The sequence below is a fragment of the Platichthys flesus genome, chromosome 10 (assembly GCF_949316205.1).
Source record: "Platichthys flesus chromosome 10, fPlaFle2.1, whole genome shotgun sequence".
NCBI lineage: Eukaryota > Metazoa > Chordata > Actinopteri > Pleuronectiformes > Pleuronectidae > Platichthys > Platichthys flesus.
The window spans coordinates 21,596,943-21,620,268 of NC_084954.1; the positions used below are offsets into that span (position 1 = coordinate 21,596,943).

Sequence of the window (23,326 nt, forward strand, 5' to 3'; positions counted from 1 at the left end):
TGTTTCTCTTTTTGAAACAATAATTCTTTATCACACATGAACCGTCTCTATCATAAATCCATTTGTAAGACATTTTACAATTAAAACTCAGCTTGAAGTACAGAAGAAAGTACATCTACAAATACATTCAAGGGGACATATTATGCCCATTTTACCAAGGTTGATATGGTTCCTTGGGGTCTTAATGAAAGGTCTGTAACATATTTTCATCAAAATACCACAAGGATCTGGGGTAAGCTGGGGTAAAGTGAGACACAAGACCACTTTTTTAAAAACAATCATATTTTCACTGCCCTTTGTCCTGAAGATATTCTGATCATTTCAATTGCTAGAAAACATCCTGAATTAATGGGAAATGTGTAAATTTTACTGGTATATCATTCTAGCTCGCCTAGAGGGGAGCAAATGTAAAAAATGTCCCACATTACCCAGCTCTACCCTAGCCAAATGAACGTGTAAAAGCACTACAAAAGTGGAATTTTCATAATATGTCCCCTTTAAGACACTGTGACGAAGGTTAGCTTAGTGAAAAACAGTAAGGCACCGATGCCGTCTGTGGCATAGGTCATTTCAAAACTAAAAGAAAAAAATTAAATAAGGACCAGTGTTCAAAAACAGAAAAGTTAAAAACGTCACAAGAAAATTAAAGAAAAAATAAACCGTACTTCTAAGCATAAATATTCTGGTTTAAACATCTTATTAGTGAAACACATTTTGCGGAAGACAAGCAAAACAGGGGATGTTCTTCACATAGCAGGTTTCTGTGTCATGTGTATGGAGGCAAAGAAAGGCCATAACTTATTACTTTTAAGCACTTGGATAACCAATCAATTGCAATCAAATTAGATACTGAACATTAAATAATTACATCAAATTGATAGCATTTGAAATAAATGTACTTACCGTATCATTTAAAAAATGAGTGTGGCCTGAATTTCAATACAGTTAGAAAACACAATAAAAGTACACACGTTTTAATTGACTGGCTGAACATGACTTGACAGGACAGAGGTCCCAGAGGGGCTGAGGGGTATAGTGGTCGTCCTCCAACCTGAAGGTCGGCAGTTCTATCCCCAGTCTGACCATCTGCATGCCGAAGTTTTTCCTCTTTTTCTCCCGTATTTGATGGCAATACCTGGTTTTATCATCTAAATAAGTAAATCGCATGTTAAGCATGCAATAAGACAAAGTGTGATTCTCCCGGGTAAGGTTGGACTGTACATTTTACAAAAATGATTTTTCAATTGCTAATCTTTTCTGGTTTTATTTATTTTCACCATCATGGGAGAAACTGAAATGCACAAAAACATGGCTGCCGTCAGACTTCCATTGATACATGTTCACCTTTCAAGCACATTTAAAGTATATACCCACACACATTCTGTTGATTTACCTTGTTTGCGGAAAAAATACATCTAATTCAGTATGGTCATGTAACAGTGGATTTACAATCCTATCGTGGATGCAAATGATATATGTGCGATCGATTTCACCTTAAGTCTTTCACATGGTGTGTTTCAACTTTGTGCTGTAAAGGCTGTGCTTTTGATTCACACTGTTCCAAAGCATCAATGCTAAGAAGTCTTGACAGATTGGTTGGATATGAGCTCCCCTGATCTCCATCACAGCGCTCTGTGGCTTTTCAGAGAATGTAAAGAGGACCAGCTGCTATAAGACATAATGCGTTACGAGAAGCAGTCCACAATTGTATTGCTCACAGAGTTGGTTAATATTTCACTAATAACTGTCGTGACACAATTTCTTCCCAATTATTGTTACAAAAATAGATAAGAAAACATTTACTGTATATAAAATTTATGACAATCAAGAAGTGGTTTTGTTCTAAATGCCAGCAATCAAAGTTATAAATGATCCCAACCAGCAAGAAAATGAAACAACTACTGATATCACAGCCCCCTAGGCTCCCTTTACTGCAACTTCCCATTCAACACACACACAGACACACACTCACACACAGACACACACACACGCGCGCGCTTGGTAACACTGCACAAAGCTAGTTTTCAACACAGCTACAGGCACAGTAAGGAGTATATGTGTATGTGTTAGTTGTCGACTGTAAATTAAATGAAGTGAGCAAGTGTCCACGCCGAAGAATGCAACCCGTAACCCACAGTCTGCATTCTGAGGCTCCTACGAAAACAGTCGGAACGGACTGGTGCTGTACTGTGTGTGACTGTGTGTGTGTGTGTATGTGTGTGCATGCGTGCCCATGTGTGTATGCTTTCTGCAATCATAGATGCAGGTGTGTGTGCTCTGAGGGTGTGTGTGTGTCCGTTTTTCAACTGGGTCTACTGGAAATAATGTGTGAACTGACTAGAGCATAAGGCAAGGGATTCTGTGTGTGTGCAGCCACAGAACAGACATAGCACCAAAGCAGGCGAAAGAGACTAACAGGTACATTTTCTTCTCACTTGTTAATTTACTCTGTGATGTGTCAATACGTTATTTTTATCCAAGAGACATCTGTAACATCTGTGTCTTGAGATTCCTTTGAAAATGTCCTTGCCATTCGCTGCGGCTGTTGATTGGTCGATGGAAACTCAAGATTACCAAACCACCGCGGTAACTACATAACCTTTCTACACATTTCAGTCTGTGCATCCGTAAAGTATAGCTTTCCAATAAATGACAAAAGTTCACTGACTCTCAGGGATCATGTCAACCATGACACTGTGGCTTTCAGCGATGTCATAAATTTGACTTGCTCGAAAAGTGGCCATTTGTTCGAGGCTCAGACAAATGTTGAGATATTTTGCCGCGGCAGTGTCGACTGAGACAGAAGAATTCGTTGAAATGGCTTTGATTTAATTTGGACTCAACTCTTCAAAAACAATTCTCTGTAGGCTGTAAAGAGCCCCATTATATGTTTCAAATCACTTCACTTTGATGCGCAAAGTTACAATGAAATTAAAGAGATATACTATCTCTGGGGACATATTTCTGGCCGCGCTGCTCTTCTTCAGATTTTTCCTCTGCGTACCTTTCATGTTTCACAGCAAAATAGACTGTGAAAATGATCTGCCACCACAGTTTTAATGTCTGTCGAATATAACACAAACAGTAATATTTGCAACACTTAATGTACCCCTTTCAAAGTAATATGACGTCACACTTTTTAAAATTAAATAATTATAAAAATCTGTAAATGTGTGCTATATCTAGTAGCCTATGTAACATGATCTCATTGGGCAAGTAAGAAGGTTATCACAATTTAAATTTTCATTTAACTGTGACTTTAACATTTAAGTAACTAGGAATTTTGCTCATGTGAGCAATTGCCATTTATTTTCTATTCTGGTTTTTCTAAAGGAAAGGTTCAATCTATAAATGCACAGAACACCAATGATTTTAACTCCGAGACCTTCAAAACTTGCTCAAGGATCATAATTGAAGCCTCTATGAGAAGATTAAGGATTATCCGATGTTTGAGCCAGAGGTGTGGGTACACAAATTTCCCAGACTTTCATTTTCTGATGAATATTATCCAGGACCTGCCTCTAGGAACAGGCTATATCTTAACCAGTTCAAGGACAGAGTGTCCCTTGGCATCACATTTCTCTCCGTACTATTAATCAATGGTTGTGAGTTTAGACACAGTACCATGAAAACTATTATGCTATGCTGTGATTAAAAACTGAACACATGGTTCTGTAACATTCCTCTTTCCCTGCTGAATCCATGTCTCGCTCCTCTGGGACAGCAACTGCTCTGTACAGTTACCCCTAAGAACTCCTTCATCGGACTCTTCTGTTGCTGTTAGGACTCCAGCAAACTGTGCCAGCGGCAAACCTGCTGTCCTTTGGACTCTTTCATCTGTGTCCAGTGGGTGAGCTCCTCCTCTCCAGAGCTGTTTAGGCCAAGTGAAATCCAACCAATCATTTCTTTGCGCTTCATGCTGCGCTTGTTGTAGACGGAGAGGATGAGCGTGACGTCCGATAGTTGGAAAAGGGCTACCTGGAATACAAACGTCTCTTTGTAGGTTGGGTTGGGCTGACCCCGACAGATGGATGTCTTACACTTGGACATCTCGTGACCCATGGAGTTCAGTAAGGTCAGCTTAACATATGTATCTAGACGAGAAACAGTTGGAATGGACAATAAGAGGGAAAATTAAGCAAACCTTTCTGATATACATTTTATACATGGTATGATGGTGTACATTGCTTCAGTGTCTTTCCTAAGCTAAGTATTGGATCATTTGTGCAAAAATCCTTATTGTCTTTGAATCAAAGTATCACCACCTGCTGCAGCTGTGTTTCCTCTGCAGCAGTATGACACATTTCCCCCAACAAAGCATTTGTTCTTGTTAATGTCACTGCAACTGATCCTGACCACATAGGATGTGGTTTCTCTCCTGATCAAAAACAAAGCACAGCTGTGAGAGCTCCTGATAACAGAGAGCAAGAACTCAAAAGGTTTCAAGGAGTTTTATTTTAGTCCTGTTGCTATGCAACTCCCGTATGTCTAACCTGCAGCAGGAGATTTTGTCGAAGATAAAACATAGGCAAGAAAAAGTTAGTAATACTGTGGTTAAAGGACAAGGAGCCGTTTCTGGAACAAACTATGTGGCTGTTTTTATTGTATTTAGAAGCCGTGGGCAGTGTCCCAAGACATGGTCTGTCTAAAACAACAGTCACATATTTTTTATAAGATGCACATATGCTGCAAGCAAATTCACAAACGGAGAGTAACTGGTGGATAATTCCGATTGGGAACAAAAATAATTAAATTAAGATCCTTACAATCAAAGAGAGAAAATGATCTGTGGACAAGTTTACTGGGAGCAGTATTTAAATTTGGCCAACAGCTGTTATGCTATGTCACTGATACTCTGTGTGACATTTCCTATCTTTTTCCCCAGCCGATTCCCTTCTGTTTTATTGTACAACAAAACAAAAAAAATAATTTTCAATAAATATCGTGCCTTTAACCCCAAAAAGAAAAGAAAAAAACGCAAGAGGAAAAACATTATCAATTTTTCGTTATCAAGTGATTCAGCATTCAAGGTTGCCTTATTCACTCTTCATTTCAATGCAGAAATCATGACTTACACCGAAGCCACAAATCCGGCTGAAAAGTAAATGAGGCAAGACTGGCAATCACAATAGGCCTTTGAGAGTGTTTCGCCCCTCGTCTACAACCACACTCTGTAATAATACTGTGTATTATGTTCCTGTCTAAGAGAGAGTAGAAGGAATGAATTGCAGGGGCTTTCATGCTGTCGAGTGCCAGCTGCCTTCCAACGCCTAGCTCACCGCCTTGAATCACACATTCAGTTGCTCTCTTTGACATAAAAGCACAGTGAAAAAAATAGCCTTGATTTCTTTTTTGACTGCTGTTGAATGGCCTGTGTGGAGCCGTGGATGTCTTAAGTGGTCAGTAGCGGTGATGCATGGCTCTTGGGCATTGTTGCTGAATGAGAGGGGCTGCGACTGATGATTAACTTGACTCGTCGGCTTGGTACTGTTTTGAAATGATAGAAAAGGAGCTTTGAAATTGCTCCGCGGCTTTCACCGCACTCCTTCCACTTTGTAAGACGCACAAAGTCAATCAAGGCCTGCATGAGGATTTTGCACAAAGATTTTTGTCAGTGTTACCAGATGTGACTTTTTTTTTTCCTAAATGTAATTTGAAGACTATACAGTATGTGTGTATGCTATTCAGGAATGCACAAACAATATCAAAATCAGATAGTCATTAGTGACAGTCATACATGGATAAACAAGGATCTTGGCAATTCATGTGAAGGCAGCACATGTTTAAGATGAACATTTATGCTACTCTATCCCAGAAGTCCTGTTTCTGTTTCGTATGCTGTAAGCAGAGAAAATGAAATGAAAAATTACAGCCAAAGCATGCCAAAGTGTAGCCCACTGTTTGGATTAAGCCAGCAGTCAGTGACGCACAACATTTGCTTCTAGCTGGCTATCAGCCACCAAGCGAACCAGATTGAATTACCATAGCGTGAAAAGTGTTATTTCTGAGTAGAATAAAAGACTTCCAGGCATCACAGGCACAAACACAGGACAGACATGAGATAGAGTGGAGGGAGGTGACAGTGCTACATGCATAAAATACGCGTTCAACAACTGCAGGGAACAAAGGTTACAACAAGCAATAATCTTCATGGATGAGTAAGTGTGAAAAGTTGCTGGAGTGCCAGACCAGAATAAAATTTAGAATTTTCACCAGAGTATACATGGATACCACTATCAGTTTTGCTTAGCATAAGGAATGCAGCTAGCCTGGCGCTGTCAGTTTATAGTGATTGTTTTACTCATATAAAAGATTAAAGGCATTTTCACACCTAAAAGTCTATATCTATAATTGACATTCGATAGTTGTGCATCTCATCTTTCAAAGAAATCGAAGAAAATAGTCTTTCAGTTTGAATGGAGAAATAAATTAACTGGTTCACCTCATTCATTTCTTTGCCACTGCAAATTAAACAATCTGGTTCTAATATTATATTTTCAACTACTTCTTTCTTTTGTTCTTATTCTATTGTTTATTGCTGTATGCTTAACTTCCTGTGATTGGTCCAAAGGTCCAAACAATGCAAAAAAGCTGTTTTCACAAAGCAAAGAAACAAACCATGATTCCATTTTATCTGGACAAAATTATTGTTTAGCACCCTTCACACCTGCTAATTTAGTTCGGACGAAACTCAAAAGTTTGTAGGTCCAGACCAAACAGGTAGGTGTGACAGCACCCTGAGTCGTGTCATCACGGGTACCGAAGGTTTTATGTGAAGCTAAACTAGCTAGCCACTGGCTTTAGGTTCATATAGTGTACATACACAAGACAGGTGTCATTCTTCTCTCGTGAAATTCTATTTACAGCTAAGATCTGAAAGTCAGTTAAATAGTTTATCTTAATTACAAATGATGAGAAATCAACAAATCGTATGCAATAACCTGCATCCATGAAGATAGTATAAAAAGGTCCAAGACTGAACATAAAAAGCACCTCACTTTGGGACAGGGATAGGGACTCACCTCTGATTATATAAACCTGTCCACCTATTAAGTGTTTTAGACAACAGAACAGTCCATCTGACAACAAGGGTTGGACAGCAGTAAGAAAAACAGCGGACCAAGATGTCAAAAAAGGTGGCAGGGAGAGAGAATTTCAGGTGGAGACACAACAGAAGATGCAAGGAAAGAGAAACAGGGTCAACAACATTGCACAAAGCTCAACAAGAGGCTTTTTTTTGTTTGAACTTGCTGTTTGGATCCCTGGAAACTGACTGAGGAGTCTGGTCGGGAAAGGAGGGAAACCACAAAGCAGGTAGTGAAGCTGGGATAGATAGAACTATCTTCTCTACAGAGACGCTATAAGCTTTGCAGTCTCACTGTGGCTCCGTTTTATTTGCACAAAAGACCGCACAAAGTAATGCCAGACACAAAGAGATTTCGAGATTCAGGTTAGTACGTCAGGATTATGAGAAAAAATTCGTCATATTAAGAGAATATATTTGTAATTTTAGGCTATGTGTCATTATAAAGAAGGAATCAGAAAATCCGCCTGTTATCTGCACTCTAAGTTATATGTTTAGTATGTTTTCATAACTACTTTATCTTTTGGCACATCAGCACAACATCATCATAAGTCTCAGGACTTATGATGAGATAAGATAAGATAAGATAAGATAATAAATCTTTATTGATCCACACACCGGGGCAATTCACCAAAAGAAAAGATATGCACGAAATTGTCAATTAAACCACTTGGAGTTTGAAAAAGAGGAGAACTTGTAAAATAGAAGACAACTGCAGGGTTGACACTGGTAACATCTGCATATTATACAGAGAGGTTTCATAGTTTCTCAAGAATCAATTACATTGGTTCAAGATTTTAGATCTCGGAGTTGAAGTCAAACAATCACATGTTCTCCGTGCTACTTATTACCCCCAAATCTCACGGTTGTCTTTATTCTCATAATATTACTTTTTTTTCATTACATTTCAATTTTATTAGGGTTAGAATAGTAAAACTTCACTCTTGTAAATTTACAACTTTTGCCTCATAATATTATGACTTTCTTATCAAACATGACCTCTTTTAATATCACAACCTTATACTCAGAATATAATAGTACATTTAATACATAGATCACGTATTTTCATAATGTGAGTCCAGATTTAAGATGCAATATGGCTGCATAAACACAAATCCCTATGGACCAGCTCAACTTGTCCCTTTCCATTCTAGTATCTGAAACAAAACATGTAATAGTTTTACTGTTAACTGCTCTTTCCACATTGTGCTAAAAAAAAAACGTTTTATGGTACTTACTGGGTGGCTTGTTGGCAGCTAGGTTTTTGAAATGGATGCCTTTGATGATCTCCACAGAGAGACGTCCTGTCGTGGCGTTGTACACCAGGCCCACAAGGATCTCTGGTGTGGAAGTCTGACTGACTGACTGGAATGATGAGGCGCTTTCACTGCATGTCATATCTGAGAGGCTGACCTGGGATTCACCAGCCTGAGAGGGACATTCATAAAATTAACTGATCCTTCAAACAGGATCTTAATATTCTCTCAAGCTGCAAAATAAAACCTTGCTCTGAAAATGTTAATCAACCATACCAAAGATCAATCAGTGTAGAGGAGCAATTAGAGTGTTGCCAACATCTGCTTTCATCGTACTCACCAGGAGAGCACAGCATGGGTCTAGTATGACTGGCACAGACACTCTGCCCTGAAGGTTGAGCTTGGTGAGGTAGAAGACCTTCTCCCCGAGCACCTTCTCCTTCTTCATCCGCCGCATACTGTAAAGGCGGAAGCGGAGGGCGTAATTGCTGATCATCTCTGACTCCACGTGGCTGAAGCGGAAGGTCTCTGTGAAGACGGGGCATGGGCCTCTCTGGATCCCCGTCTTTGCCCTCTGCTTCTTGGTGGGAAGCAGCACCAGGTGGACCTGCCAGGAAAAGTTGCCGGTGCGTTTGTGGGCGGGAAGGTCCGTTACTGCCATGATGGTCAACGCCAGCTGCTGCTCCTCTGAGTCATAGTCAAACACTACATCCAGAGTGCCGTATTTTGCAATGGGATCTGGTTCGTAACCTTTAGGAAGCCGCGCTGCTGATCCTCGGGCTGACATATCCTAAAGAGTGAAATGGTCAATGTAAACATCTCACCCAAAATACACATTTTAACAGTCTTATATTATTATAATATCCCTGGTATTTACCTCTGGGCTGAGGACGGCGGTACTGTCACTGGGTACATCCTCCTCATAGCCCTTGTTGAGGTAACTCTCAGTCTCATGGTCATCACTGTCCACACTGTAACATTTACCAAAGGAAAGGTGGGGACTGCCGCTGGTTTGGGAAAGATCACACTTGGCGTCACCCAGGTCAGACATTGTGCAAGACATCCGTGGAGAGCCATTCTCATCCTGATAGGGCGGTGGCTGAAGCTCATCCAGTGGCGGTGTGCGTCTCATACGCTGAATGCAGTTGACTGGGCAGAAGGAAATTAATAAAATACAAATTATTAAGTATATTAATGTGTGACTTTTTAATGAATGATGTAGAACTATATGCGTGCAGATAAAGTTAAGGATCTGTCAAGCTAAATCAATCATGTCTCAGTCTAATGATAAACAAAACAAAAGGTAAGTGGGTGCTGGTTAATACAGGGTGCTGGGGCTCCACCCCATCCAACATCCTAAGACAAAAAGAACCTATACAGAATTTAAATAGAAAAGTTTTATTTAAGGCGTTGTTGAAGATTTTTTCCGGGACGCAGCTCTCTGCGCCCAGGATGTTTACTTTTATTTATGACCAATGGGTATTCAATTATGGTTTTTGATCACATCTGATGGGTTGAGCTGACTTCAAGTGGAACTTTGCAAATACGGGGATTTCTTTACAGAAACACCCTGATAAGAAAAAAAAGAGGATAAGGAGCTGTTTGCTGTTTCAAAGTGTCGGCACAGAGGCACTGTGGATAACGACTTGGGTGCGAGAACAAAAACATCTCTTTGAAAAATACAAACGGCATGAAAGTTGCCACAGTCACTTAAAACACAATGAGGCTACATTTTTGCGGCAGGCCTACAGGTTTGGCATATTGCTTGTTGTGTTGCTCTAGTTGAGTCTGGCTTCAGTTTGCTTTCTCTGCTACAGCCACAAGTCAGTTGAACAGCCTGATGAGGATGTTAGGGGCTGTAGCTCCATCAACATGATTAAAAACAACCTAAACACCTGCTTAAATCTACTCTGCCCTCCCTCACTATGGTCATGACTCCCCTTTATTCGACAAACATTCTTTAGTGACGTGTTAGTGTGTAGTTTGGTATTAATGTTTTATATTTTCCTTTCTGTACTGTTATTGCGCTGCCAAGGGATTACAGATCCAAATTAGCTGCTAAGGAGCATCAAATGGAGACATTACAGCTGCGCACTGTCCCCTTTAAATATTACATGATTAGAAAAGGAGACAAATAAATTGAATGAAAAAAATGGTTTTATAATAAAAAATGTTACTAGGCAAACTGCATTCCTTCGAGATATGCGTCTTAATAATCCAAAAAAAGGCGAAATGTTCAAAAACATTAATAATAAATGCATCGGTGTTATGAGCAACTTCTCCGTTGCTTTAGCAGGATATCATACCAGGGTTAACATATAGTGCAAAGCATATATTCCCTATGTCAGTGTTTCCCGAACGTTTTATAGTCCCCTGGGGGTACGCGTACCTCAGTTTGTGAACCGATGCCCTATGTAAAGTCATGTTGACACCTATGGGGCAGTCATTATTGTAGGAAGAACATTGCATTCTTATTTTTGCATGTATTTTATAAACAAGACATTTCAAAGTGCCTAATATAAGATATTACATAAAAGTGAAGATAAAAAGGGTTATTTTTTTTTTATTTAAAATTATCTTAAATTTGAACCTATTTTTGTTATATTTTTTATTCTGGATAAAAAAGTAATGAGTGGAAGCAGCTCTAACATTATCTGTAAAGAATCTTAGCCTAAACTTTAGGTCCATTATTAATGTTTCGATTTTACTTGACTATTTAATTAATAGTTATTTTTCAGGTATAAAATATATTCTTCTGAATTGAGATATAATATAATTTATCATATTCATCCCAGAATGTATTTTCACTGACAAATGTAACAGCATCTTTCACATGGGCCTCATGAGCATGATGTGGTCTGTGAGAGGAATCCTCTGAATGCACAACCTACATAAAACATCAGCTGAACTGAATACTTCTTAATCTGTCACAGATTTAATGCCTCTAACCGTTTTAAAAGGCCTCAAATGCCCACAAGGCACATGCAGAATGAGGTTACACTGATCCCCGTGGCACTTATGGAGAACCATGAATAGTGTTGCCAGCTGCATTCTCAAATCTGCTTCCCTTGTCCAATTTGGATTCTCAAAAATTTAGCAGCCAATGCTAATACTCCCATAGGGACACTGGCAAAGAGTGCTTTATACCCGGATTCTTGCAAAAGAAAGACAGAAAACAAAAGATGAAGAGGAAAATAACTTGGAAAAAATCCCCTTCTTATGCTGTCTCCTAACTTTTGGAAAAAGCCAACACTATGATGACGTAATCTGCTGCGACTCATTGTTCCAGCTTTCTCCCAAGTTCTTGAAACTTTCGCTCCTAATAATGTCAGTGAGACATCACCTCAAAGTGGCACATATCAGTGGAAGGATGGAGGCAAAGGAGTCTTAACTAAGTGTCATGGAGGGCTTGATAAAAGAAGCAAATCCATTTTGAGCAGCTTTTTTCCCGCTGAGCCGGGGGCGGTTGATTTGATGGAAGCTGCTGTGCAAAAGCACTGCTCTTTTCTCCAGCCCGCTAATTGGGATGGTTACCATTCCTCCGCTCGTCTAACCCACTCTTCCCTCACCCAGTTTCCTCGCCTCTTCTTCCTTCAGTCGCCGTGGTTTGCCTTCTTGTACCTCTTCACGTGGGGTGCCCGTTTGATATTTGTGAATCTTGACTGTGAGACTCGGGTATGGAAATCTGAGGTGACAAATTAGCGGAGCGACACTTTATTGTTGTGCCAAAGGTTTTAAGGAGGGGGAAACACATGGCCCTTGCTCAGTTAGCCTCTTGAACAATTTATTGTAAGATTTCATTAAACACCAATTCAACACAGTTCCTTCAATCAGATATGATCAATAATGCAAACAGTGAAAGCTCCATCCTGTGTCTGTAAATAGCCTAACCCACTCTCTAATGAAAGTATGTAAAATGATCCTGATTCAGACAAATATGTTCAAGGGGTTGACCAAACAAGTGAGTATAGGGGGGCTTCTCCAAGCAAACATCGCTATCACATGATTGTTTACGATTCAATTGTGCCACTCCTAACAGTCCCCAAGCCACGCTACTCCAACAATTTATTTATTTAGCATTAAGAATGTTTTTCAAAGCTCATTAATTGACACCAACATGAAAATAGTTGTAGCCCTTCCGTGTAGCATTTCAGGCTAAGATTACAATGTTGAGCACTGATGCAATTTTGGTGTAGGTCTTTGAACATTTGTTTATTTAATGTGGCATGTTGAAACCCTGAGTTTTATAATAAGACTTCTCAAAGGCCGGCAGTTGTTTTCTGAGAAATCAGCATCTGAGGCCACCATATGTGTTTTTTACATCTTAGTAGTTAATCAAACAGGACTGGACTTGTCACTCAAAAATATATATATTTTTGGCAGCTTTTCAGACCTTTGAAATAAATGCATAATAAATCTTGGAATACATTAACATGTTGCATTCTAGGAATTCGGAATAAGTTATTGTTCTCTACTGTCAGTAGCCTCATTATTTGGCAAGTTGTTGTGAATTGGATGTTTTTAAGGGTTTCTATAAAAGCCTATAAAGAGCATATCGTTTCCTCCCCAATATACAAAAAAAATAATTTGAACTTCTACCAAGTACCCTCACTTGGGTGGAGGCAGCATTCAATTTTTAAGTTTTGTGTCATGAGACAAAATAAACAAAAGGTACTCTGTGGGCGTATGTATGTTTATGTACACGAACACCTCCTGGTAAAAAAGAGGCTCTAGAGACAGACTTCAGGCAGAATTATAAAATGTGAGGCGTTGTATTAGTCAAACACTTACACAACAGTGTTGTTTTCAGCATGTTATGTGTTATACTGATGTTCATTATTACTAGTTTGTCCAGGGTGAGTAAAAACTGTTGAGAACTTGGCTCACAGCCAACATCTCTATCCTTGTTGCCTTGTGGTCTTTTCTTTACTTAATCTAATATTGTTGATCCTGGGTAACAAGTATCATGGAAGAGCATAGACTGTATATATAAGATAGTGGTAGAGTTCACCTGTCTTTCTAAACTCTGGGGCTCGGGGCAGGTCGTTAACTAGTGTGTGTGATGAGCCTCATAAACAGAACCATAAATAAAGTACTGAGATGAGATAAAAAAAAGATTCCATAGTGATTCATTATGTTGCTAATATGTTTCCAATTAGTATGGCAATGATTCATCTCCATACACAAGAGGATGCATTACCTGCACACACACACACAACCACACACACACACACACACGCACACTCATGAGGACATTTCTTTGACTTAGATTCATTTCATGGATGTTATTATCAGGTATTTATCAGAAAGACTTTGGTAATGATGACAAGTCATTATAATGAACTTTAAATTCCATCTAATGATAAGCGTTTCCTTCTCTTCACTCTGTTTAATGTCAATAATTACATTTACATTGAAGTAGTCATCCTGCTCAGAGATAGGAAGCTGTTTCAGACAAACTGCAGACCATCTTCTCTCCCTTATTACCTATTTTAGGAAGCTTCGTACTTTGAGAGAGGAGCCACAAGGGCAGCACCGTCCCTGATTCTGCAGCCTCTGCACAAGCACCCTCATGTATAATACAAATGTCCTGAACAAAAGCAGTCATGTGAGTTAAGAGGAAATATTCCAGGTCCTTAGAACTTTTACGAAGGCTCGTTTGAAATTAATAAAATAAAGTCTAGCTGGAGAGTAAATGAAAATGGCCTTCAGCCACATCATGGAATCTAAATACTAAATCTCCACAATTTTAATTTTTAGTTTTGAAGAGAAATCGTGATCAGATGTCAGTTCACGTATGAGGCCGCTGCTTGATCATTACTGATCCATGGTGGCTTGCTGTTATGAGATAGTGGAGGAGAGAGCCACAGCTACCATAGCCTGACCACAGGGGGGAGAATAACAAACCATCTTTTAACCATAGGGCAACAATGGATGGACATGGCTTTCCCTTCACTAAATGAAGGTTATGGTTTAGGGTGAGTGCATTAAAAGGAACTTGACTAGAATAATCTGTTCAACCAATACAAAAACAAGTTTTTGAGAATCTACAAATATTCCCTGGATGTTTTCTTGATGCAATCTTTATTATTTTAAGGAAAACAATAATCTGCTTCGAAATCTTAAATCCTCAATATAATCTTTCGAACCTTTAACAAATACTAACTCTTCATAGGTACAGTATTGTCGTATAAATAAACCACATCAATTTTAAATTATTTCTTCCAGGCACAATGAGTCAAAACCCTGCCTCTCTCTTCCTCACAAGGAAGAGAAACCGAAAACAAGTCAGCTATGGCTTTGTCCAAAAGAACAGATGCAGTGTAAACTGCTTCTTTGAAACTGATTCATTTACAGGTTGTATTTTTTAAAGGTTTAAGCAGTTTGTGCTCGATAGAATTAAGAATTATAAATATATTCCACTCTGATATTTAAAAAAATAATCTCCTTCCACAAAATACTGTATATCCGTCCAGACTATAACGTAAAAAGACTATAAATGCTCAAACAAACATGCCGGGCCATTAGGTGGCAACAAAGTCCACATTAATGATCCTTTAAAAATGATAGTATAGACGTATAAAAAAGTCCATGTGTTATTGGGAGAGGCAGACGACCTGTGAATGGAATGCGGTGCAGCGATGCTAAATTTTGAAAGACTTAGCCTACAAACCAAACGTTGGAACGCTGTCATATTGTCACCATTGTTGTTGTTTCTGGCATATGCTCATTACACAAAGCAGAAGTGGGCATGTGCCAAGTAAACTGTGATGTCATCATTCCCCAAATGCTCTGTTTTACGGTACATACAGTTTGTTCATTTGGCAAAACTATCCACAGTAGTATGTAAAGGGCATGAAAGTCAGAGGCATGATAGCATCATGACCAGCTAGAGCCAGGGGCGACATTCATTTGATTATGAGTAATTCACAGCTACCAGTGGAACCTTCACAAGATTGAAGGTTTTTGAAAGAAAAACATTCTACATATCACTTTATTCCCACATGCTATATGTAAGACCTAAATGAACAATAATCAGATTTTGTTCTGACAAATTGTCCCGCTAGAGGACAGCGAATAATTCATAATCTAGATCACTTGTTCTCGCCACTGCCAAAGAACCACTTGACTGACAAGAATAATTGATTAACTCTTATCCTTCAAGCTAATGCAGCGATACGATTTAATGAGGCTGTTGTGAGACAATTCCTTGAAGAGAAAATCTGTAACACCCCCCCCCCCCCCCCACACCAATTCAATATCTGTTTGTGCATTTCAAAATGCAGTGAAAGTCTTAAATAAATAATATAAACAGTCCAAACTTCCTATCTTTTACCCTGTATGTGAACTCTGGCTGAGGATGACAGAGACCATCTAGTGGTTATGAGGAGACACAACTTTTGCAGCACTTGCATAATGACAACCTTTCAACCAGTGCGCTGCTGTCTTTGCCAATGGAGTCAGAAGCATGTCATGCACTATTTATCCCTCAGCAACGAGTTCAAACATTGCTTTAAATAGATGGTGCAATACACTGAGTCTTTGAACCCCTGTCTTATATAACACCGAGCTGGTTCAGACATGATTCACCAGTTAGACCCTGGGAAAGATGAGATTGTTTTTGTCTTTGAAAAACACAGTCAGACATAAACACGAGGGATTCCTGTCTGAGGACGGAGAACAAACTAAACGTATCATGTGTCCAAAGAAGACAACAGTGATCTCCTAAAGCTTTGCACGATCCGTCCAGCGCTTTTATTTTAACTGATTGGATGTCACTTATATAAATGAGTGGTTGAAATCAATGGCTCTTGGAAGCAGTTGTTTCAATCATTATTGTTCCTTGTTTTATTGCCACTCATTTGCTGCATTTCATTTTGTTTGTTCTGATCCAGAGCTCCTGATTATTATATTTTACTCTTTGTAAACATGTAAATGCAACATTTTATTTATTTATCAATTATCTGATTATTTTCCTCATTTGAGGGGATATTTGAGTACTTAGGAATGTCTGTTTTTCACATTCTTGTTAAGATGTATATGAGAAGAGTGTGATATAAACCTCAGCCAGAAGCCTGATAGCTTAGATTAGCTTAGCATTAACACTGGGAATGGAGGAAAACCAGCTAACTGGACTCTTTCTGGCATCCAAAAATGACATCAAATCCACTCCCCCATAGCTCATTCCTTAATTTATTATATCCTTTAGACTGTGAACGACAGCTCACCAAAAGTGAAGCCAAAGTGTCTTAATTACCCCCTGGTGGCTGGCTTTAGTATATCATAGGCCTATAATAAATCTTTCTCGAATATTGTTTCTCTCATTTTAGGAAATTGTTTTTGCACTGTTCACATCATTGGCACAAGTTGGCAGTGATTGCTTCTGGTATATTTTCACTTAGTTTCTGGTTAGCGGGAGAAAGTGGAGATGCCTCGTTCGATTTGTTACCTTTTGTCTAGCTGGTTATGCTAAGCTAAGTTAACCCGCAGATATGAAAGACGTATTTGAGGTCCTTAACTAACTCTGGGCAAAAAGTAAATTATTGTATTTCAAGTGTCAAACCATTTCTTCAAATACATAAACAATACCTGTTCTGTGTCTCACAGTGTTTATACTGCCAGAATGGGTTCATTATAACAAATAAGCTAATATATTATTTGTGGAGGTCACTGAGGTGGTCAAACATCTCCGCAGTGGCAAGGCCCCAGGGATTGATGAGATCCGGCCAGAAATGCTAAAGGCTCTGGGTGTTGAGGGGCTGTCATGGTTGACACGCCTATTCAACATCGCGTGGGAGTCGGGTACAGTGCCAAAGGAGTGGCAAACTGGGGTGGTGGTTCCCCTGTTCAAAAAGGGGGACCAGAGAGTGTGTGCCAATTACCGGGGCATCACACTTCTCAGCCTCCCTGGTAAGGTCTACTCCAAGGTGCTGGAAAGGAGGGTTCGGCCGATCGTCGAACCTCAGATTGAAGAGGAACAATGCGGTTTTCGCCCCGGACGTGGAACTACAGACCAGCTCTTCACTCTCGCAAGGATCCTGGAGGGGGCCTGGGAGTATGCCCATCCGGTCTACATGTGTTTTGTGGATCTGGAGAAGGCGTATGACCGGGTCCCCCGGGAGAATCTGTGGGAGGTGATGCGGGAGTATGGGGTAAGGGGGTCTATCCTCAGGGCCATCCAATCCCTGTACTCCCAAAGCGAGAGCTGTGTTCGCGTCCTCGGCAGCCAGTCAGTTTCGTTCTCAGTGGATGCTGGTCTCCGCCAGGGCTGCGCCTTGTCACCAATCCTGTTTGTGATATACATGGACAGGATATCGAGGCGTAGTCGGGGTGGGGAGGGGTTGCAGTTCGGTGGTCTGAGGATCTCGTCACTGCTTTTTGCAGATGACGTGGTCCTCATTGGATCATCGGCCTGTGACCTTCAGCACTCACTGGATCGGCTGGTGGCCGAGTGTGAAGCGGCTGGGATGAGGATCAGCACCTCTAAATCTGAGGCCATGACTCTTAGCAGGAAACCGATGGATTGCTTACTCCGGGTAGGAAATGAGTCCTTAGCCCAAGTGAAGGAGTTCAAGTACCTTGGGGTCTTGTTCGCGAGTGAGGGTACTATGGAGCGTGAGATTGGCCGGAGAATCGGAGCAGCGGGGGCGGTATTGCGTTCGCTTTACCGCACCGTTGTAACGAAAAGAGAGCTGAGCCGCAAGGCAAAGCTCTCGATCTACCGGTCGATCTTCGTTCCTATCCTCACCTATGGTCATGAGGGCTGGGTGATGACCGAAAGGACGAGATCACGGGTACAAGCGGCCGAGATGAGTTTTCTCAGAAGGGTGGCTGGCGTCTCCCTTAGGGATAGGGTGAGAAGCTCAGCCATCCGTGAGGAACTCGGATTAGAGCCGCTGCTCCTTCACTTAGAAAGGAGTCAGCTGAGGTGGTTCGGGCATCTGGTAAGGATGCCCACTGGGCGCCTTCCTTGGGAGGTGTTTCAGGCACGTCCAGTGGGGAGGAGACCTCGGGGAAGACCCAGGACTAGGTGGAGAGATTATATCTCAACACTGGCCTGGGAACGCCTCGGGATCCCCCCGTCAGAGTTGGTCAATGTGGCCCGGGAAAGGGAAGTCTGGGGCCCCCTGCTTGAGCTGCTCCCCCCGCGACCCGACCCCGGATAAGCGGATGAAAATGAGATGAGATGAGATTATGTCATGTCCAATTAATAACAGGCCTTCAATGGTTGATTCACATTTGAGGTCGAGGTGGAGGGTGTATAGTACTTTTTATGAAGTCAAATAAATAAACAAGCCACCTTTGCAGCCAAGTATTCGAACAGATGAATAAGAGAACAAACTGACTAATCAAAATAGGTCAGTGCCAGTGTTATGCAGTCTATGATGAAAATGAAAAAAAGATTTCCAACCACCATGGTAAATGCCTTGAGATGACACGTCTGGCAGATGGGAGAGAGAGATGAGAAAGAGAGATAAAAAAAAGAAAGAAGTGTGAGGCTGCGGCTGTGCAGATTATGCAGACAGTTGACTGTTTCACAACCCTCCCACGGAGAGTGTGCTGAACAGGAGCTTCGCTTTGATCACCTCTCTGGATTAACTGACAGTGTGTGTCGGTGTGTGTGTTGTGTGTGCGGTGCTTGGGTTTGTTGGTAGTGGAGGCGCAGTAGAGTCTGACTCGAGCTTACTGCAGTGATAAGAGGGAAATATCTGCACTAATCGCACTGCTTTTTCAATGTACAGCTGAGGGGTCTTTTGTGGATGTTCTTCGAAAAAATAGATGAAAAACCTTCGAAGTGACAGAAAGGAGTAATAACCTAAAAACATTTACAGTTTGAATACTGTAAGGAAGGCATTTGAGTTAAATTTCACAGATATAGAACCTACCGTCGTCGGCCGAAGCTTCGCTGCTGTAGCCGTCATATTCTGCACTCAAGGGGCTGTACTTATGTCGGCTCTTCCAGATGAAGCCTCCTCCATGCTTGACAGTAGCTGCTGCCTTGGCTCCTCCCCGGAGGCCCTGGGAGCGGCTGACCGCTTCCTGATACTGACCCATCAGCTCATCCTCGCTGTCTGATGATGAGCCCTGCAGGTTGGCATCACAGTAGGCCTTCTCTGTTTGGGATACAGAAAAACAGCCTGGTTACTGTGGGACACGCTTTGACAAAAATTTCTTTCAAGCGGAGAATTAGTTGTCGATTAAAATCAAGTAGACCTGAAGCTTTGACTGACACAAACTGTGCATTGATAGAATCACAATCTTGGGGTGTTACACAGAGATCTATAAATGCACATTTTGAATAGGTTGAGGATATTGAATCAGTTGTAACAGGATAATCAACAAAACTTCGAAATCTATTTGGAAACTAGAAATTATGCCCGGGGGCTGATGTCTCCATCAAACAGGGTTGTTTTTGTCTAAATGCATTATTTTTCCAGACTAATAAGACTAATACAACTTTACCTTAGCCTTTGACCTTTGCCTCATGAAATCGAATAATGTATCTTTAAAGGTTCAGTTTGTAGAATTTAGTGACATCTAGTGGTGAAGTTGCATTTTTCAATAGTCCAGGCGTGAGATGACCAGTGTCTGGACCAGAACCTGCACCGCCTTCTGAGTGAGAAGGGGGCGTATTCTCCTCATCATTGACTCAAACTGAACTTTGGTACCAAATTTGAAAAAATATCCTTCAAGACATGAGGAAAACTGTGGCCATGCGTGAAGTTATAAAATCCGACTTGCTGTTCTGCACACTCATCCAAGCTTCTTTCTGGATTTTAACTTAATTTCTCTTGCATGACCCTGTTTAAATGATCATTTAAGTGATTTATATTAATTTATGGATCTGGGTAATTTTTCAATATTTAAAGAACATTTTAAGAATACCACGATAACAATGATATCGATGATCATTTTATTCACTATGATCGGGATACAACATTTTCAGACCGTTTCATCTCCATCCCTGAGAGCTTTACCTTTTACAATTTGGATATTTAAAATGGAATGTAAGAACATCTCAGTCAGCTCCTACAAACATCTCATCTAAAAATAAAATTGCAAACCAACCAAATTTTTACTAGTGATATGTCAAGAAAGACATAATATTTTCCAGCACGAGTTATTAAAAATCAGTAGATAGAAAACACTGTATTGGATGATATTATAATAAATGTCTACCTGCTCACAACTCAACTCACTCAGCTGAAATAGTCATAAAAACTAAAAGTATGCGATAATTAAAATAAAGACTAACTCCGATACACAGGGCAGACGTAGCTAGATCAGGTAAGTTAAGTTCAGGTGAAGCGTTTTACACATTTTACAGCAGCCAGACACAAAAGAATATACCTTTGTGTCAAAATATGAGGCAATGAATTTACATGAAAATTATGGTCTTCTGCATTACAGAAACTGATATATATTATTATAATTTTTTGTAAAAAAGTAAAAAAAAAAGTAAATGGAGTAAAATCACAAAGATAAAAAAAAAAATTGGCGTTCAGTCAGTTTATGCTTGAGGATCAAACACGGTGGCTGTAGTTGTAACTCCCTGTTTTTTCCAGCAGGGATCAGTATCGCCTTACTAAGACCCCCTTACAGATAGGACAGACAGTGCCTAGCTGTACTTGCAAAGGGTGCCACTAAGCATAAACCGTTAAGAATTCTAAAACGTAGCATTTATTAAAGAAAAATATAGAAAAAAAATCCTATTTGTGAAAGAGATAGAAGGGCCATCTTCTTTGACTCGATTTAAATGAAATTTAAATACAATCTGTGAAAAATAAATCATATTTTTTTATATTTTTATTAAAAAAATAACTCCAGAAAAAGATTCATTAAAAGATACCGAGAATAATCAGCTCGTTACTTCACACTGCCTCCCTTTGTTTTAACTGAAGGTTTACCAGTTGTACTCAGGGTAGAGCCAGCTCCCTGTGGGGCCCGGGCTCCCTGGGGCCACCAACGTTTTAAACTTCTGAGGCCTCTGGGGCAGATGACAGGTAAACATCCCAACATCTGTCAGTGACAATCACCCCCTCACAGGTTGAGAAAGGCCAGGGCCAGAGGAGAATGGCCTCATGCTGCCGTCAGTGAAATTGTCTACAATTTTTTTTTACAAGTAACATGAGTCCAGCTGATGTAGAACTTGCTGGAACCTGTCAGTTTTTTAGCTTTTCATTAAATTATAAAAATTCTGTCTACTCGACACAAGTTTTTTTTGAAAAAGGAACATAGGTATCTGCCAGGTCCCCGCTGAAATATTTGCAAATTATATCTCTTTTCCCTTTCGGAATTAAATCTATGTGTTTATGCTTCTTTAGGTTTTGTGAAAGAATTTAGAAGCTGCTAATGCTCTACATAAAACATTAAATAGGCCAAATTAGAAGAAAAACCTGAAACCACATCAGTGCTGGGTACAAAAATAGTATTTTAACATTTAAGAAACATTGTCACAGTGAGACCTTTCTTTAGAGGATGCTCAGAAACTGACCCATGATTTATTACTGTCATGCCTAGGTAACTGTAAAACACAGTTTTAAAAAGACCAATTGCAACTTGTGTCTAGAATCTAAATCAAATCCAGAAAAACATATTACATCACTTCACCGGCTGCCCCCCGGATATATGTTTACAGGTCTCTTACGTTTTTAAAGATAAAATGACCTGGCACCATCCTATCTTTTAGATTAGTAAATCTAAATATATAATAACATCTACAAAAATATATATATTTTTTTTTTGCTTTAAATTAATCTCAAAGATGTCCTTTTCTTTCATTATTAAAATTGGTTGCATTATTATTGATTTTACATCTTTTATTGTCTGAGAACGTTCTAATTTTAGGGATATGTTGTTTATTGAAGTCACTTTTTGTAAAGCAACTTGAAACACATTTTATGCTATGAAAAGTGATATATGAATATATGATCTCTCCAAACAGCGTAGGCTGAAGTATCCAGTGTTGCAGCGGATAAAATGTGTGTTGTATACTGGACACTGTGGCTCTCATAGAAAACAGCCTAAACCTGAAGCCAAATATTAAAGTACTATTTTGCACAGATTATTGGGTTTATCTCAAAAGAGCAAAACACATGATTCCATTATAAATGTGGTGGGAAATCTGAGCAGAACCTTCCATAAGAGAAAGATGAGCATAGGGACAGGACACAGAACCATACATGATGTGTATATGAGCAGCTGTACCTTGCAGATCTGTGGTTTTCCTGAACTCATCAAGACACTGCAGGCTCCCTGGATTCTCTAGTTCCAACTTATTGTTGAGGTACCAGAAGAGGAAGGTCATGAGGATGATGAAGAGTCCAATAGCTGTCAGAAACCCCAGCACCTCCGGAGAGACTGAAAAACAACAACAAAAATTCACATCAAACAATAAATCATCTTTGGCATAAAATATGTCAGTAAAAGAACTTGGACCAAGGATGAGATGATGACGGTGTTACTATTGTCACACTAAGGATGTTTCTACATGTAGGTCAACATTTTGGTAAATAAAGTTATTTGATTTTTTGATCAAATGTAGATAATTGTTGCATTAAAAAAAAAAGTCAGGCGATAAGAAGATAGTGGAACCTTCCAGTTTGTGAATCAGTGATTATTAATATTAAAAGCTAATTCGTTGGACTTTGATCATGGGTAGTATGACGTTTTTTTAAATATTATATAATTAATGCAACGCCCAAAAAAAGAATGGCCTACTTTCTAGAGTCTGGAAGACATGGAAAACAAGTGCACAAGGAAGAGATAGGAGAGAGAGACCGAGGTTGTAACACTGCAGAGACACAACCTGTCGGTTGCCATAGCAACAAGTTTAGGGGCAGCGTCACTCCAGACTCCAGATACACAGGCGAGTCAAATCTCATTAAAGGCAACACTGGCTGCTGCACATCAGCAGACACGGTTTGATTTGGAATTCGACGACATCAGGTAACAGCAGGAACTGTTAAAGCAGGATGGACTCTGC

The 23,326-nt window shown here is 39.9% G+C and overlaps 1 protein-coding gene across 2 annotated transcripts; it reads right to left on the reverse strand.

Moving 5' to 3' along the window:
- On the reverse strand, window positions 1–22,696 carry syt14a (synaptotagmin XIVa). Of its 2 annotated transcripts, none has more exons than XM_062398053.1 (7): window positions 22,549–22,696; window positions 19,227–19,454; window positions 9,218–9,489; window positions 8,681–9,130; window positions 8,323–8,512; window positions 7,023–7,079; window positions 1–4,094 (listed from the first exon to the last, which is right to left on the reverse strand). In XM_062398053.1, exons 1-7 carry the CDS (start codon window positions 22,646–22,648, stop codon window positions 3,781–3,783), a joined length of 1,611 nt encoding a protein of 536 aa, XP_062254037.1. In that variant the 5' UTR covers window positions 22,649–22,696; the 3' UTR covers window positions 1–3,780. The 2 variants fall into 2 exon arrangements, 1 of the variants encoding a protein (XP_062254037.1); XR_009922123.1 differs by having other exon boundaries at window positions 4,015–4,094; window positions 7,023–8,241.
- Between the last annotated feature and the right edge of the window lie 630 nt (window positions 22,697–23,326).

Excerpts from the sequence above, each read along its gene's own strand:
- syt14a (XM_062398053.1), bottom strand. The coding sequence starts at position 22,648 with ATGACCTTCCTCTTCTGGTACCTCAACAATAAGTTGGAACTAGAGAAT. Across the intron at positions 9,131-9,217 it reads CCGCCGTCCTCAGCCCAGAG|GATATGTCAGCCCGAGGATC; the intron begins GTAAATACCAGG and ends TTCACTCTTTAG. Across the intron at positions 4,095-7,022 it reads ACAGGTTTATATAATCAGAG|ATACATATGTTAAGCTGACC; the intron begins GTGAGTCCCTAT and ends TTTCTCGTCTAG.